This window comes from Ornithodoros turicata, chromosome 1 (genome assembly GCF_037126465.1).
Source record: "Ornithodoros turicata isolate Travis chromosome 1, ASM3712646v1, whole genome shotgun sequence".
Lineage (NCBI taxonomy): Eukaryota > Metazoa > Arthropoda > Arachnida > Ixodida > Argasidae > Ornithodoros > Ornithodoros turicata.
In genome coordinates, this window is record NC_088201.1 from 195,683,225 (window position 1) to 195,701,679 (window position 18,455).

Below are 18,455 nucleotides of genomic sequence, written 5' to 3' on the forward strand. Positions count from 1 at the left end.
GATTTTCTGAAGACGGGAGGCGTACGACTGTTTTGTGACAGTTATTAACATTTCGAGCGCAATGTGGGGGATAAGTCGATTATTCCAACAATACGCAACTTTTAATTAATCAATTTCTTATTAAGTGAATAGCATGGACATAAGGAAATAATGACAAACATCACAATCAACAGCTAGCATTAATAGAGAGCCAAACCTGCAACTCCTAGCACTGTGCATGCTTTAACACTCAAAGGGTTGGAGGGCTATATTCATTTTCCTTCCTCAAGCGCTCTTGAGGTCAGATAAGGTAGTACAAAGGCGATATATTTTATTGTATATTTTATTTTGTGTTTTTTAATGCTAGCTGTTGATTGTGATGTTTCTCATTATTTCCTTATGTCCATGTTATTCACTTAATAAGAAATTGATTAATTAAAAGTTGTGCATTCTTGGAATAATCGCCTTATCTTCCGTATTGCGCTCGAAATGCTCATAACTGTCACAAAACAGTCGTACGCCTCCCGTCTTCAACAAATCAGTGCAGATATTATTAGAGCTAGTTGTTGGCTAGGAGCGTGCTATTGGTTAAAGTTCATCTTTTTACATATTTTCTGTGTTGGATTCATAAATCAAAGTAAGGTTTGTAGTATCACTTAGAACGAAAATTGTATGGTGTTGGATTAGATTAAGTCATCAGGATGATTTTATGATAGTTAAGATGATATATTATTCTCCTGTGTTGGGTTAAGAATATCTTCTTTGATTAAATGTGGTGTTAGAGATTTTATTTCCTCGTGTGTTCGTGTCGTTCGTGTCCCATGGTGTTCCAGGTCTCTGCTGTTCACAATTAATTACATACATCTATCAGAACTTGTAGGTAAAGCTCCACTATGGTGGTCAGGTATAGGAATATTCGACTTTTTATAATAAAACTTGAAATTTGATTGTAATGGTATTGGTTAAGAATATCTTCTTCTTTGATGTGTTGTTATATATTTTATTTCCTCTTGTGTTCCTGTCGTTCTTGTCGTTCACGACCCATGGTCTTCCAGGGTCTCTGCTGTTCACAATTAATTGCATTCATCTATCAGCACTTGTATGTCTAATCCTGTGAGATTCTCTTTCAGATTATCCAGTGTGGCTGTAGTATTGTATGCATTAATGAATGTAGATTATGATAATAAATTAGATTCTCTTTCAGATTATTGGTGCGGGGCTCTGTAGTTGAACAGTTGCTAAGCAATGTGATGAATGTTAATATTATGTTTTATTTCGGAATCTAAGGGCTGGATATAGCGAATAACTTATTATATTCTTCACATGTACTGTCCTGTGTTTTATTTCTTCTGTTACAGGTGGTGAATATTTTTTGGCTGGGTTTTTCTGCTTCACCTGGCTGGCACCACTATTGGCAGCACTATTGGCATTACAATTTCAAGCACTATTGATTTTAATAAATATATATCCTTCGCAGGTCTATACTTGCATGTAAACCGCCCACCGCACACCTGCTGTAGCGGAAAAATTGCCAAAGAAGTCGGCCCAGGATGAAAAATACGCATATAATAAATACGCAAATAAGTGCACGCGCAGATAATCTTTGATAGGTGTATTGTATTGACTTGGTTCTGCTTGAGGTTTTTTGGCTGTGTTTTTCTCCTCCACACAGAGTCACAGCATAATTCCTGACATTATTGACTTTAATAAATATATTTTGAATTGTACTTTTGTGTATGGCTATCCTTTGCACATCTATACTTCCATGTAAACCGCGTACAACAGGCTGTTGTAGCGAAAAAATATCAATGAAGTCGGCCCAGGCAGAAAAATGTGCGAGGCTAATCGCACGCAAAGCCCTCCGCTGACGCGCCTCCCACCAATAAGCACGAGGAGAACCCTCCGCACACGCGTCGCCCGCCGATAAGCGGGAAAAAATACGCGAAGGGCGCAGGGGTCAACGGCACAGTGGCCAGGGGTCCATGTTGCTAGTTCTCATTGTTTTTCTCTCCCAACCTAACAGTACTACTGTGGGGCTAAAGGGGTACTTCTTACTTTTTTCCACCTATTCCTGTTGCGATAGTGTGCACAGTTATTGTTGGGTCTGCGGTTATCCGCGGATGGCTTCATATTTCTGTAAAAAAAAGCGAGGTTCGCTTGGCAACTTTCAATGTTCAGTTGGAAGTTCAAAGTTCAAAACATTGCTGCAAGAATGGTATTTAACTGCATGAGTGCCCGAAATAGTGTGATTGAATTAAGGGCAAACTTGCGGTGGGATACCTTCCCAAGCAGCACAGTGTGCTGAAAGTCGAGTGCAATAGGGGTGGACGGTATGTGTCTCTTCAACGTTCCTGAGTTTCAAGAGTCTCTTCAAGCTCTTCCAGCTACCCCTCCACCCCTATTGCACTCGACTTTCAGTAGATTGTGGTGCTTGGATTACCGTTGAGGAGAAGGCAACTGCGACTCAAGCTTTTGGATGATATCGTAAATGATAGGACTTGTATTTCAAAGGATCTGTGTCTCAGCCATCCCACCGTTTATCTCACCAAGATTAAATCGCCACAGGAAGTTGAGCGCCTATCTTTGCAGAATATATGATTTTAGGCGTTTTTTTTTCTTCAAACCTATATACCACTGGAACTACAGTGTGCAGTAAAGTTGATGAACTGAACCTCTCTCCTGCTTCATATCCATACAACAAACCTATTTTGCTTTCAATAATGTAATGGGTACTGATAGGGTTCATGGAAACTGTGTCGGCAGTGATATTTATCGATTACGTTTTCCAGCTTTGCCGCGTGCGATATGCCTTCTCTCCTGTAACTAATTATTTTACGGAGGATGATTGTTTCTGTGATTGTGTAGTGCAGTGATTGTTGTAATGGTATGTACATGTTCATTCTTCGTTTTGCACCCCGGCTACTGTATGGCGCAAGGCGATGTAGCATAACAAGCATAGATATAAAAAATGAAAAAAAAAATTCCCGCAATTAAAAATCGACCAAAGCTTTCCTCAATCGTGGCAAAAGTTTCGAGAAGGTAATTGCCGAAAGTGCCACAATCCTCCGTCGAGTACGTCGCCAGTTAGAATGTTTTATCACTTTATTTAAAACATCACTTTATTTAAAACATTCTGTATAATAAGATCGACATTGAGGAAAGGGCAAGACAACATGCGTCGAGGACACTGACAGCAACCGAAAACAACTACGCAGATGGAGAGGGAGACTGCGGCTGCAATTTTTAGCGTCAGGAAGTTTCATTAGTACTTGTGGGGCCGGAAATCAGAGTTACATATTGATCACAAGCCTCTTACTCTGATATTCCATTCGAAGAATGATATTCCTGTTATAACTGCAAGTAGGATGCAACGTTGTGTCTTAATTCTAATGAAGTATATCTTTCACATACACTACCTATACCAACAGCGAAGTTCGTAAATGTAGAAGGCCTTTCGCGACTGCCAGAACTCCCTGATTTGCCTACTCCCACGGAAGATATTCCAAAGACATCTCAAGACGGGTACCGGCTACAGTGGTACACTCTCACAAAGAAACCGGATAGTAAGGGTAAAATTCGTCAAATTTTTGACCCATATTCTAAGGGTCAACACCTTACGCATAAAAGTATGACGGATAGTAAGCGTAAAAAATCGTCAAATTTTTTACCCCTATTTTAAGCGGTATTCGATGCCGATTATTCTATGTGCTGTTTGGCTACCCTTGTGATACCGCTTACCGCACCTAAAAATACCACACGGTATGCGTCAAACCTGAGCACCGTAGACGTCACGTGACCTCACGGTCCTTGTACAGGCAACGGCTGCAATTCTAAAATGACCTGCAATGGGGTTTTCCGGCGGCTGTTCTGGAAAAGGGTATGTGGTTCCCGTTTGCCAAAAGCACCAGGAAGAAGTTTCCAGAGCAGTTGACGGAAAATCGGATTACCTGTCAATTTTGCATTGCAGCTATTGTCTGCCCAAGGGACGCTGAGATCACGCGGCGCCTAAGGTTCCCAGATATGATGCGTACGGTGCGGCATTCTGGCGTGCAATTCTCTGTGCAACGGCATACCATGCGAAATTGTTTCATAGGGAAAAAAGAACAGCTGCTGCAACAGGATCTCGATGACACGAATCTCACAGGGCATGAAAAAACAGCTCGTATCATCCGAGACTCGTCAGCAGTACCACATAGGTGCACGAAGCATGTATACGGACGGAAGCCCGTCTACTTTGATATGCTAGCGCTTAAAAGATGTCCATGGTATAGGCATAGCTTGTTGCTCATCCAAAAGACCTGGCAATTGACAGTGCGCCACAATAGCTAGGTCCACTGCACTGCAAAATCGTATGACACAGACAAACCCATCCATCACGTGAATAACAGATATAAAAGGCACGTTCTTGCGCAAGGCAAGCAATATACAAGAGTTCTAGCAACAGTCAAAAGAAAAATAAGAAGCACGAGTGCATCACTTGAACCGGGTTCATCGTCTCACTATAGCCTGCGTACGCCGCTACCTCATTTAAATCAGAACATCTGAATACATGGAAGTATTTCCCACAGCGTTAGCAGCACGCATCTAAACCGCAATGCAACAAAAATTCGCAAAATAATTCCACTTTATTGCAGTAAAGAGCCCAGAATAATAGATACATGCATGTGTTTATAGAATATTGGACCTACCGCTTGAAAATGATATGGCATAAGGTGCACGTGACCAAACATTAAAAAAATGGGAACAGCATACTAGCCATAAACCAACAGATTACAACACCTGCAATATTTTAGAGAATTACGAAATGACATTTGTGCATCTTCACAACACTTCAACACAACAAAATATAAATTGTAGACTAGTTATATGAGCTAGTAATTGAATTGAATTACGTTTATAATGGAAAAACATTTAATGAGCGTTATATCACAGGATGAGGCATCGAGGTACACAGAATATCAGACACATATAAAAAGAAATCCATAGCAGACGGCTCATAAACTAATTATATATAGGGTGATTCCACGCCGGACCAGGCAGGGTGGTCCGGTCGACCTCTTCAATTTTTTTGTTTCCAACACATATCAAAGCCTTGGCTCTAGGAGGCATATTGGTGCTGAAAGTAGTTGAAAATAATTGGTGGGTATTTTTAATGATTTATCATTCAGATGTGAGCTTCCTACGCTGCTTGACGCCACGCATCTTCAAACTATTTGACATACTCAGCTTATCACTTTTTTTTCACGTATTGTCTGGGGAGGGTAGCATCGAATCCTAAGTTGTGAAGATCCTAAGGTTTGCCTTCGAGGAGATAAAAAATCGAAAATTTGTCTCATTTGTAAAATATGGTACGTTTTGGGAACCTCACAACTCGTCCCCCAGTTATGATACCCGAAAGTAATCCACATCATTGTGTTCGTCTCGAAACGCGCTTTCTTCGCATAACGAGTACGTCATATTGTGAATTGGGGCAACGCCCCCAATAGACTTTTTGTGCGGGATATCTGCGGAAAATGCAGAAATTCGACACCGCGCATCCCATATGTTCGTACTCATAACATCGTTCATTTTGTTCGCAAGCGTTCATCATGACTATTCTTAGTTGTCGTACCCCAGACTAAATGGCAATAGTTTGGGCGAGACATGAACAGTGAACGGTATAGAAGTAGCTTAATTCGAAAAGGAAACATGTGTCTATGCCTAGCGGTCATGCCTAATATTTTGCCCAGTTTATTCAGAACGTATTCAATACGAACGTAGCGTGTCTCTCGTGTTTGTCCTTGTTCCTGTTTCGATGCATCGAAGGATCATGTATCAACCTGCCCATCTAGTAACGAACGTATTCAATGTGTTCATCCCATAGCAACTGTTCGTTAAAGATGACACTCAAACATTTGATGCATTTTACAATATATCAACAGGACTATTAAGATATACTATCTCTTTATTTAGACTAACGCTCCTGTTTTTGGTCGAAATATGATTGCTTCAGTTTTAGCACTATGAATGCGTGAAGAGTTTAAATTAACCCATTTTTCCAAGTTGCAAAGCATCTCTTTAGCAGTAGTGGCTATTACATCATTATCAGAGCCACTAGAAAACACGCTTGCATCGTCCGCACACGAAATAAATTCACAATTGACATCAATGTTAGTTATGTAATTTAGTTATCGGGTATCAGATCAGGGTAGCTCAACTGGGAGCCGAGTTGTGAGGTTCCCAAAACGTACCATATTTTAAAAATCAGGCAAATTTGCGATTTTTTATCTTCTCAAACGCAAACCTTAGGATCTTCACAACTTACAATGCAATGCTACCCACCCCAGACGATATGTAAAAAAAAGTGTTACATAGTTATGAAGATACGTGGCGTCAAGCTGCGTAGGAAACGCAATAGTCGAAATGTCCACATCAGAATGATCATTCATTAAAATAGAACCACCGATTATTTTCAGCTACTTTCAGTGCCAATATGCCTCCTAAGGACGAGCTTTTTATATATGTTTGAAAGGAAAAAAAATCACCACCGTGCATGATCCGGCGTGAAATCACCGTATAATAACTGAAGTATACACGGTGTGCAAAATTAAGCTTTCACTAGCACTTTATAAATAGGCGAACAAAAGAAAACTGGCTCCTATTTTTCTGTTCCTTGAGTAAGAAACAGCTGCTACATAATAGGCAGCAGCTGTTTCTTACACAAGTAGTATAAAGTAGTATTATCCGGTTTCCTGCTATCGCTGTGATTGTGTAGCGCTCGTGAAAGCTTAATTTTGAACACCCTGTATCGTTCAGTGTATTGCAGACGTTGCATTTATCGAGCAATGCATCATTACTCATGAAGCAGTCACAACTTACAAGTCATCTTTACAGGTGAGTTGTACTGGTTGTACATGCGTGAGGGAGTAGAGTCTTGTGTACTTCTTCCCAGAATGTGTCGCACAGTAGAAATTTTAGGAGCACCACCTAATGCAGCTGAGGGTGCATGTGTGGTATTATGCAGTCTAGCATGGCTACGAAGAGCGTGTCGTGTCCTGTTCCTTGGGATGCTGGACATAGAAGTTTATTGTCATGAGCGCGAAATAATGTGCTTGCTGCTATTGTCTAATGGCTACTCATGTCTGTTCAACAGTAGATTCCAAAGATATGGTATTACATTTCAATGAGAAAGCTAATCTCGAAAATGTGCTAGCGTCATAATACGTGATGCAGATAAGGTCTTCTTCGCCAGACCTGGGTCATCTCCAGAGACCTCCCACATGAAATGGTCACAGACTGGCAAACATAGCATTCTGAAGTCTTTCTCATCCTTTAAGTAGCATTCAACTGAATTTTGTTAGACCTGTAAGTCATTTTGTCATGTCATTGATGTGATCTGTGGTACTGTCAAATGGGTGCACGTGTCTGTGCAGCAGTATATATCGCGGAACTGATACTGTTTCTAGCGTTTAAATGGGAAAGCTAATCTCGTAAATATGGTAACGCCGAAATAAATCATGCCGATGTGGTGCTCTTTGCCAGACCTGAGTCCATCCCCGCAGAGGCCGCTTACATGAAATAGTCATAAACGTAACATGGACTTCAAAAACCACTTACTACGACTGGAAACACTCTAGTCCTTTAAGATAACAGTTAACTGAATAATGTTAGACGCGTAACTCATTTCAGCTGTCTAAGAAGTGGCGTTCCACACGTGTTTTCCAGCACCACCACAACCACCACCTGCACCACGTTATCGAAAATCGTGACCATCAGAAAATCGATTTGCTTCTTGTCAACACATCATGCTGCGGTATAATCAGCAATAATCATCCGAACTCCTATTACAAGAACGGATTGAGGAATCATTAACAAAGATGCTTCAACGGTGAGAAACGCACATCCGAGAAAAACGAGAATAAAAAGACTCTCACCTGGAGGACAATGGGCGTACGCATACGAATTTGTAGCGCGGAGATATCGTGGAGAATCACAACTGTTCAAGCAGCGTCGCCCGCGTGCCTTGCCCACATGTCGTGCGACGTTGTCTCGTTCGATGCCAACTCTTCCTGTGATAAGTTTGACATAAATGAAATATGAAATTTGAAAAACTACAGACACCCAGCGCAAAATGTGACAACTTACATTTGCTAGATCGTGCATGATGTGAGACCATGAGACGCCAGAAGCCAGAGTGACCGTTAAGGAAGCGAAGGAAAAGACGCTTTGCACACGGAACCATGCACGTGTTCTCAGAAGGCAGGGCCCGTGTAACAATTGAAAAACAATAAGCGTCAATATAGGCGTCAATGGATAATATGAGACGCCAGAAGCCAGAGTGACCGTTAACCAAGCGAAAGGAAAGACGCTTTGCACACGGAACCATGCACGTGTTCTCAGAAGGCAGGGCCCGTATAGCAATTGAAAAACAATATGCGTCAATCTAGGCGTAAAGAGCTAATACTCCAACGCAGAGCCTCAGTTTATCCGTCAAGACGAAATCGTATGCGTCAGGATATAAGAGTAAATCATGCCCTCCGTCCCATTTACGCATAAAACTCCGCCCTTTACGTTTACAGCGAGCGCGTTTGAGCTTGACGGATACGGCGTCTGCGATTTTGTCGAACTTTACGCTTAGTAAGGGTAAGATTGGACGTAAGCGTAAATTTATCCGTTTCGTTTCTGAGAGTGTAGGAGCATTTCCTAGTGACTGGCTCACATTGACGCAAACTTGGAAGCATACCGCCTACGGCACACGGAATTTATGCTGCACAAAGGATATGTCTCCCCTGGGGAATACAATCAGCCCCTGTTAGTTCAACACCAAAGTTAAGAAGTTCCGTTTTGGGGATGCTGCATGAAGGCCATATGGGGAAGCGAAAATCAATATATGTGGTCATACAATGGTTGCTGGGCCTAAACATAGACATCAACGATCAAGTCATGGCTTGTGGACCGTGCGCTGCTGTAGCTGCGCAGGAAATGCCAGTCCCACTTCACCAGTGGGAACCAGCTGATGAAAGATGAACGAAAATTTATGTTGATTTTGCAGAATAAAACGGGAAAGCATTACCTCGTCGTGATTGACGCCTTTAGCGAATGGCCAGAGATGAAACATCTCTTACATACCATGTCATGGAACACTTCCAATGTTTCTCTGCATCATTTGCCGGAAAAAGCATGCTGAAAGTGTTATCCACTGATAACGAATCGCCATTTTCAATTCAAGAGTTCAGGAACGTCCTCCAAGTGAATAGTATACGACAAGTACCTACAGTGCCTTACCCCAGTCAATGCCATGGCTTCGCGGATGATTTTGTCGGTACCGTTTAAACAGCTGCCCGCCATTGTGCTTAGAATAAAAAGAAACACTGGATCCGTAGTTTTTTTGTACAGATACCGAGTGACCACCACCACGTCATAACAGGACTCCCTCAATATCAGACGTTCAATGGTCAGCATTGTCGCCACGTATTGCACTTTAGTCGCCAAGGCAAGCCGTTGGTCTCTGGTAGGGCTCACACTTTCAGAGTTTTCGAGAAATGACACCTTGAGAAGAAAACAAGATACAGGAGCTGTGAGATAAAGCAAAAGGTGTGGGCGTTGAAACCCTGCAAGAAGTGGCCAAGTGTTTGACACCTTCAGACACGTTGAACATGTGAAGTTCCATTCCGCAAACGCATCAGTCTTTTCCCAGTCAAGGTCGCTGCCAACTAAGCCTGATTTTTCGGCTGAATACCCTGTCCTTATGGAACACCATCACCTTTAATAGAAGCACGTCATACAGAGGTAGTAGACAGCCACTATCAATATCGTTTATCGTTTGTCCGCAATTTTACCTCAATCGGGTAAAAACACAATGAAAAGACACAAACAAGTCGCAGGAAATGTGCGATGTCACCTAATATCCTTAGTAATACAGTCGACCCCCGTTTATCCGGACGGTGCCGTTCCCGGCGAAATCGTCCGGATACCGGGGCATCCGGATAAATGAAACGACCGAATAGGAACGTCCTACAGAGCAAGGTTTAATTGAAACAGAAATCTCGTCAATGACAGCTGTTACATAGTAGCGTAGGCACTCGATTCCTGCAAACTTTCGCTAATTCCATAGAGTTGAGCCACGCTGTTGCGCTGCTCGAAGAATGTCAGTGCGGTCGCAAAGTGTCGATGTCCGAGCCTTGTTTCTCACTGCGTGATCGGCACCGTCTTGCTGCACATCATCGGAGGCAACAGCAGCAATCACACCGTCATCAGTCATAGCTGCACACGTGTCATCATCCAACGTCAACGTAGTCAGAAACCGCAGCATCATCTACGGCAGTCGCAGTGAGCCTCTGCACCAGGGATCGCAGCTGATCTAGGGGAATGTCTTCATCGGCCAACTGGCCGTAAGCAGCAGGCCCATGTGTCGGAGTTTTCCCTTCTAGAACCGGACAGTTGCTCGAGATATTTCCAAATGACTCGACTGGTCAACGTGACCCAACGCACACAAATAGAAAAGGGGGTCATCGTGCATGGTTGTCTCCCTTACGGAGGAATGTAGGTCCCTGATGTGAGACGGGAATACCCCAAAACAGCGAAAATGGTGACGAAGCGGGGTCAGCGTCTCCTCTTACTCACGGTAGACCGGATAACTGAAGCTGGATTACAAGAATTTTCGACTTTCGTTCCCTGGAATTCTTGTCCGAGTCCGGAAGCTGAAGTCCGGATAAACGAGAACAAAATACATGCAGGAAAATCCGTTCCCGTCCTTTTTGTCCGGATACCGCGGGATCCGGATAAATGAAGTCCGGATAAACGGGGGTCGACTGTAATAACAAACTTGATAATGAACGTAATACTAAATACTTGATGGCAACCTCAAAACTGTTCGAAGTGCCCACCGCCAGTGCCCACCAGAGCCAATGCACAGTTGTGCCCTTTCCACCATGTCCCTCGTTGCTCTCCGTACTTCCCTTCAAGGAAGTGATCTGCAGAAGTCACTTATTTTTTCTTGCAGCTCAACGGGTTATCTGGGCTCTTCTTTATACATTTCTTCTGTGGCACAACCCCACAAACAAAAATCCATGGTGGTCAAGTCGGGCGACCTTGTTGGTCACGGCACTAGCCCGAACCGGCCTATCCATTTTTCACAGAAAAGCCGGCCTAATAACTGGGCTGGACGTCTTACACCCAAAACGCACTGTCGCGCACAATCTGGATCGGTCCGCAATCCTGGTCGGTGTAATCCCGCTGGGCACGTCGTACCGTCCGCACTTCACGTTCGTGATCTCGGTTTTCATTTGCAGCCGTCTGGTGGAAGCTTTACACAATACCCCCAGAAGTTAAAAATTAAAAGAAAACACTGGTCCAGGGTGTCTACTTTAAAGAAATTCACATTCATACAAATGCGATTTCATCTGTTTTGGCGTTTGTCGATGTTGTTTTCTTCGTGCGGGCCGCTGTCATCGCCGCCATCTTGCCAACCTGGAACCGGCAGTGCGAATAGCGAGAAGGCGAGAGCGAAAGGAAGCCAACTGTGCCTGCGCCAACCCTCCTTGAAGTGTGTAATCATGTTCGCAAACGGGGGACAAGTGTCTGCGTTGTTGATCTCTGTGGCGGAGACTGGCGTTGCCCGCACCTGAGGGCAATCACAACCGCTGCCTAACCTCCTATGCGCGCGATGTGGATGCGTCAGTGCGTTTTGGGTATTACACGGTGACGGGGAGCACCGGCATGCTGGTACTACAAAGAGAGTCGGTTTGCAAGGGGCAAGTTGTCGACGAAATTTGACAGCAAATCAGCAGATTCGAGTACCTCACTGTGGTAGATGTCACCTTTCATGTTTCTGTTAAAGGGACAGTCGCATCGACCACAGATCGATTCCGAAACCACAGTGAAATGAGATTCCCCGTCCTTCACTGACCATGACTCCGAAAGTCCCGTTCCGATCGACGGAATACTTTTTGCATAATTCGTGTGTAAGCGGCGCTACAGCAGACGACGGAAGCGGGCGTCAAGCGGAACTCCCTGCTGAGAATCTTTAGCAACGTCACATGGAATCTGACCAATAAGAACGCGGCGAGCCAGAGGAGTCCCCGCGGCTTGCAGCTTGCATGAGCAAGGTCAGGGAGACGAAGGCGAAGGCACATACGGAGATGGCGGACTCGGAACGCGGAAGTGGCGAATCGTGCTGTTCAAATGCCTTTAGTAATAGCTCCCGTGACGAATATACATGTTTGATGACGGCCCATATTCGACGGATCCGCTTATTCTGCAAGTCGCTGGTGATGTACGTGCCGCAGCTGCGTTAGCGCAACAGAACGAGCCTCAGGACCACTGCTTTAGGTACGTTCATGATCGGAGTGCTCAATACTTAATCCCGTGACATTCACACTACGACGCAGGAAACAATCCAAGTGTTTGTGCGGCGTCTGTGTTCCTCAGGAACTGGATGAGTACCTATATGCTGCAGTGCTGGTGAAGTGGTAGAGTTGTACAATGACGGCACGCACCACACGCACGCATCACACTTTGTTCCCAACTCCCTGTCATCGGCCAGAACTTCTAGTGGTGTATCTACCGCAGTATTCCAGCGACGATCACAGTCTTCGCCTACTGTGCCCACGATAGATAGGCACGTCGAGCAATCCTTATTTTCGTAGTTGTCGTCGTTGTTTGCACACACGACGAATGCCCCATGAAAGTTACGAAGGCTCTAACCAACTGTGCAACTCAAGGGCCGGGTTAGAATTAGAATGATTGTCAGGAAATTGGCTATGCTACGTGTTTAGGAAAGTGTCCTTTCTTTTTACAGCTACGTCAGGTTAACTGCTTATTGTGTGTTTACAAGCTGAGTTTGGAGATTCCTTGGACCGAAAAACAGACGACAGATACCTGGGTGTGTCGTCCGCATGATTCGCCAACGTTTTTCCATCCTGGTCCTATCAGGACTATCATCTTTAGTGTGCCTCATTTCCTGTTCACACCTACACCATAATAGACTTGCGTAGTTTCCAATTGAGAAGTGTGTAACAGAATCTGTGTTACCACAGTAATCCCGAGAAGTGCAAAGGAATAGGCAGGAGCAATAAACTACCTGGCCATAAGTGACAGTTATACTTTTAATGATAGTGTAATGCTTCTTATCGTTGGCAGTATTATAGCATGTGAGGGATATAACACGTCAAATAATTTCAGGTAACGTTTCATAACTCACTAATGGTACAGTTACACCTCATTATCATGGCAAGTGATACATCTGTCTGGGAATGTCCAAAATTTGTCATTCCCACGGAAGATTGTTCTGCCTTGATACAGCAAAACAAATTTTGATACCTGCCATTGATCCAATTTTTTAGCACCACTGTCTTGAAAACAGCTTTCAAGACTATAACTTCAGAGATCCTTGGCAGAGCATTACCTCTTGTCTATGTATTATAATAATTATTATAATGACAGGCAATAAGTTACGCAAATGTGAATAAATCTTTGTGTTGACTGAGTGTTGTCCATTCAAGAGCCATTGCACATCCAACTCTTCACGCACAGATATTTATTATTTGCTATGCACAGACAGTTATCAGCGTGCACCACACTGGCAATGTCCCTTGGGATCTGAAGCGGGGACTCACAAAAATAAAAAATAAAATAAACAGTTTTGTAAGTACTTCAATTGCAATGAAAACGGGACGATTGGACAGTAAATTGGACGGTTTCATTATAACAGTGGTACACAGGAAAAAAACTCGGGGTGTTGGGGGGGATCTGGATCGATCTCTGGGCATAACAAAGTGTAAAATTTTAGAAGGGTTAGTACATCCTGAAATGGCCCTCATGCCTCAGACCCCACTACTCGATTAATGCACCTCCCTTTTACAGTAAGAGGCCTCTTACTATCTACGGCATATCCTATCAAAGCTCACAGGACACCAAATTTGGCCAATGCTTATGTGACAGTGCCTCGTAGAACATGCAGGTTTTCTGTTGAATTGACACTACATCTCTGGTAGCCCCTTTAATGTCTGGAGGTAGGTGCATCATTTTACATTTAACCAGCAGTAATGTATAGCATTGCAAAAGAGGAAACAAGGGCTTAATCTCAACGCTGCATCAGCATCATTCATCATCTCACAATAGCGTTGTTGTTGTCAGCCTCTGCACAAAGATTTGGGTGGACCTGAAACGGACCTTTTTTTTTTTCTTTTCATTTCCTGCTGTCAAGTTATTTTGTCTTGGCATATAGCTGTGAGATGTCAGTAGAAGTCATGAAGTCATTCTCTTTACTTCTTGAACTTGGATGAAGAAAGCACTGTTCTGGAAGATCCTAATTTGCCAGAGGCGTCGCAAACGCATTAGTGTAAAAACCAGGTCTCTCAGCAAAATTGCCGTGCACACACGTACATTGTTTGATGCTGTTTCATGGATGGATGGGACTTGATCAGCAGCACCTGGTCCTTCTATAACACAGAACGTCAAAAGTGCACCTCAAGTTGGCTACGACAACCGCAAAAACCGGCGCCCTACAGCACACAAACAGTTCACAAACAGAGAGATAAAAGGTAACTGGGAAGTAGGTTATGGCGCTTATGTTACGGACAGAGGTACTGCTTGTATAGTGCCTGTTTCTAACACCAGCACACAAACAGCGTCAGTTCTTCCTTTTAGTGATCGGGGTTCATAGTTTGCGAATTGTTCTGTGTCCAAAAATTGTAAACACATTATATGTATTTAAGTAATATACGTACCACTTGCGCTTGACCCTGTCGAACTGCCTGCAGCTGTAATACACATGAAAACCAATCATGTCTACCACATTCCACAAAAGTCACAGGTTCAGTAACAGTGAAAGTTTCATGATAACGCGTCCGACAACGAGAAAAGTCAATCACGTTCATATGAATGACATCACTTGAGCTTGTTTATTGTATTATATTTATCTAGTTATTAATCATAGGTTAGGGGATACCTTACGTTGTACCGATTTCGTCTTTTGCTGCTAAGTTACTCACGCGCAAGAGTGACAGACCCGATTGGGAAACTACATAGACATTGTCACTTACTGTCGAAGTTGCTGGCTCGCTTTGTTCGTGGAACACTGTCGGAACGGCGTCAAGTTTCAATTCGTTCCTTTTTTGTGTCAATCCAAGTTGCACTTCCATGACTTTCTCATCCAGGTACACATTATCGGTGAAATGCGAGGAGCATACACGGACAGCATGAACACTCCTTGCTTCATCTGGATACCCGCTAGTGATGTAGCTGCTTCCAACTTTCGCTTCGTCTGGGGTCTGGCTGTAGCTGTATCCTTGGCGTGCGAAATCAAACATCGAGGTTTTCGAAGGAAGTTTTCCTGGAGTCGGGAACGCTGCGTCGGTTTCCAAACGACATCCCACGCGAAGGATGCAAGCGTAGCGATAGTATCCGAGTCACTAGAAAGTGTCACATGTGAATACGGGCGACGTGCCGGAAAAAAACAAAGCAGTCCCAGACTTGGCGGCAGACGACAGCGTCCTTCACAGCGGATTAGCCAGATTCGACCTTGCGTCACGCGATGTTGTTGGCGCTGGCGCTTTCGAGGATCAAAACGAAACCGGATCTTTTAAATTCGATTCCTCATCACCCGGTCCGTTTTGGAAGGAGAAAATTTGGCAAATAGCTCGGTGGTAGTGTACCGAACACATTGGTATTGGATTCGTAACCACGGTTCCGGATGCGACAGTCCCTTTAAAGAATATCGGACCAATTACTTTTCCATTATGAATCCCGACCCACGCATGGAATGACCACTGGAACTGATGCCTGCAGTCCCGTACCCACTGCGGGCTTGACGTACTCCAATAGTGCGCGTTGTGGAGATTAACCACAGAGGTCCTTGAAAAATGCGCCTCGCCTGTCAAAATCACGTTGTCTACGAAATTGGGAGTTTCCTCAGTTGTATTCAAAATCCAGTTGCAGAACTCTATCGGCTTGATGTAGCCTCCCAGCTCAAAATGTTGGTGCAGACTAACATGGTAGGGGTAGTACCTGTGCCCACGCAGAATCATCCTGGCACTACTTGCTGATACTCATGTCCTCCTTTCAGTGAATCGACGGCTTTGTAGGCGGCTTTATTCACTATAACTTGGATTACATAGATTAATAGAATATAGAACGGCTAATACATGTCCGCCCGCTGCGGCGGCTTCAAAAGAAATGTCTGTGTACGCAGCCGTACGTGCTTTTTCTTCTTTGGAACCCTGGGTGGACTTCGTTCATTCTGCTCGTCCTGTTGCGTCTGCTCCCTTTGCGGGACCTCCGTGTCGGTGGATTACAGCAGGTTACATTGTGATCCCGGGCAACCTCTTCCCGCACCCTAATGGTCTAGCGGCTGTCACGAGCGGTGATAGGAGGGGGGTCTTTGACGCGCAGGGCCGAAGCTGGTGGACAGACGCAGAAAGGTCCGCCTTATGGTGCGAGAAGTTGGCACTCTACATTTTACTGTATTTTATGACTGCTCGGTCGTAGTTTATATCTGCAGCGCCAAGAGCTAATACCATTCCCGTTTTTTTTTCCTTATTAGAGAACACAGAGCTGGCCATGACTGCCGTTGTTACGCACAAAACTGGATGAAACCAATGTTCTATGATAATGAAGGAACAATCTACCTGCAAACACGTGTGTACAGGCGCACCGATAAGAAGGCTACTTGCATTCCAGCCAAGCTGATAAGTGTTAACAAAAGTAAACGAAGCATTAGGTCCCTTTTCCTGTTGTTTTTCTTGTTTATTAAATGCATGCTTTGTCATCTGGGCACGGGCTTGTCCTTCTCCCCTCGCATCTTTATAGCCGATTTTATGCGCCGTTGGAACATGCGCTTCAGAAGAAGCCCATTTTCACTTTTTTTTTGTTTGATTGCACTCGCTGCATCAGTACTCGGTGTATTCGACTACGTTCGCCACGTGCTTCCTGATTCTCTAAAAACGTTCTGTTGACTAGGCGGATTTCAGACTTCAATTCAGAACTTTCAATTTATTGCAACTGGAATTAGACAAAAGTATTTTATGGAGACGGCTAACTTAATTGCCGCATGGGAGCCGTTGACCGCATATTTTTCTGTTCCGCCGTTTTCTTATAAACCCCAGATAACATGGTTCTTGAATCACCCTGAATATCGCCTTATATTTTTATATATCGCTTCATCGCTTTTTAAGGACTACTTCAAAATAAACTGCTTACGGTACTCCTTTTTCCTGTAAAACCATCAATGAGTGGAATAGCTTTCAATTGACTTCCATGGATTGAGCTGTGTTCTTTTGTCTCATGTACTACTGAGCTTTATCGTGACTCCTTTCCTTATCTTTGGAGTACCGATCCATCGTTGTTGGTATGGTGATTTTCACCTTGCTGTTTTTATTGATGTATTTATGAATATGCAGACACTTCTTATCCATTCTTGCTTCTGTACGTCCCTGCATCCACGGCGAGTAAGCAACATCAGTATTACAAATTAAACACCGGGGATATTTCTGTACGACTGCTAGGATGAGGCGCATAACAATATCTCCAAGGTGGACTTGTTGATCTTCTTGCAAGGACATGTGAAAAGTGTCTGCGAGCTAGCCTTCTCCAAACTCACTAGAAAAAAATGTGATATGCCAGCTTATTTGCTCCCCGTGCGTTTCGTGCAGCACGCGACACAACGAGTACGAGAAAGCGACATACAAAATTTCGGAAACAAATTCTTGACTGAAATGAGAAAAGGTCTACCGATCGTGCTTGGGTGGCCCTGCCCCGCAAGATGACACAAAAGAAGCCACAAAGCAGATACCCACATCATATATATCTAAATAAATCCGCAGTGACATCAGAAAAGTGAAACCATCGGATTGTCCTGGACAAATAACCGGTGGCGAGGATGTGGACGAGAGAAAAATTGGCATTGGCAAAATTGTCTTTCTGTCCCCTCGATCCTCTTTTTACACCTCAGTGCTTGAATAGCTGTATGCGTCTTGTACACTTCTGTGGTTGTTGATATGCGTCTAACGAATACAAGGCTCCCGGCTTACCGTCCTCACTTCAGCTGATCTTATAACAGGAACGTCTCCATAACAACAGTGGACAGCCATTTCGGGGCCTCCGACTATTTAGTCCTCATAGGTGGCTTGGCTGCGTTTGGATTATAATCTCGTGTACTACGTGCAGCCAAAGAGCTTTTCATTCTCGATTCCCAACCTCGTCGGCTGAACTTTCTTCCCTTACTGCCCGTACGACTTCGTTCGAGGGATTTAGCTATTAGTCAGTTCGACGATAGCTGCTCTGATACTCTAAAGATGTTTTTGCGTGATCTTTGGGTCAGCCCCACAGTGGCGACGCTCCTGAATGCAGCTGTCCCGCGAGAAAAAGCTAGGATTTTTTATTATCAGATATCGGCCGCATATTCTTATATCATGCTTTGGACATTGGTACAGCGCTGAGCAACCTTAATACTAACACTGCAAAAATATTCTGTCTGATTTCCGAACGTGATAACAGTC

The 18,455-nt window shown here is 43.9% G+C and overlaps 2 protein-coding genes across 2 annotated transcripts in view; both read right to left on the bottom strand.

Moving 5' to 3' along the window:
• The window catches only part of LOC135374730 (cilia- and flagella-associated protein 45-like), a 238,809-nt gene that overhangs the window by 13,423 nt on the left and 206,931 nt on the right, over positions 1-18,455 (bottom strand). The window lies entirely within an intron of this gene.
• Positions 14,188-15,986, bottom strand: LOC135379157 (uncharacterized). The gene is made up of 5 exons (XM_064612404.1): positions 15,776-15,986; positions 15,003-15,094; positions 14,688-14,720; positions 14,344-14,399; positions 14,188-14,266 (listed from the first exon to the last, which is right to left on the bottom strand). The coding sequence occupies exons 1-5, from the start codon at positions 15,984-15,986 to the stop codon at positions 14,206-14,208; spliced, it is 453 nt and encodes a 150-aa protein (XP_064468474.1). The 3' UTR covers positions 14,188-14,205.

Excerpts from the sequence above, each read along its gene's own strand:
- LOC135379157 (XM_064612404.1), bottom strand. The coding sequence starts at position 15,986 with ATGATTCTGCGTGGGCACAGGTACTACCCCTACCATGTTAGTCTGCAC. Across the intron at positions 15,095-15,775 it reads CCACAACGCGCACTATTGGA|TGCAACTTGGATTGACACAA; the intron begins GTACGTCAAGCC and ends AAGTCATGGAAG. Across the intron at positions 14,267-14,343 it reads ATGAAACAGCATCAAACAAT|GATCTTCCAGAACAGTGCTT; the intron begins GTACGTGTGTGC and ends CTGGCAAATTAG.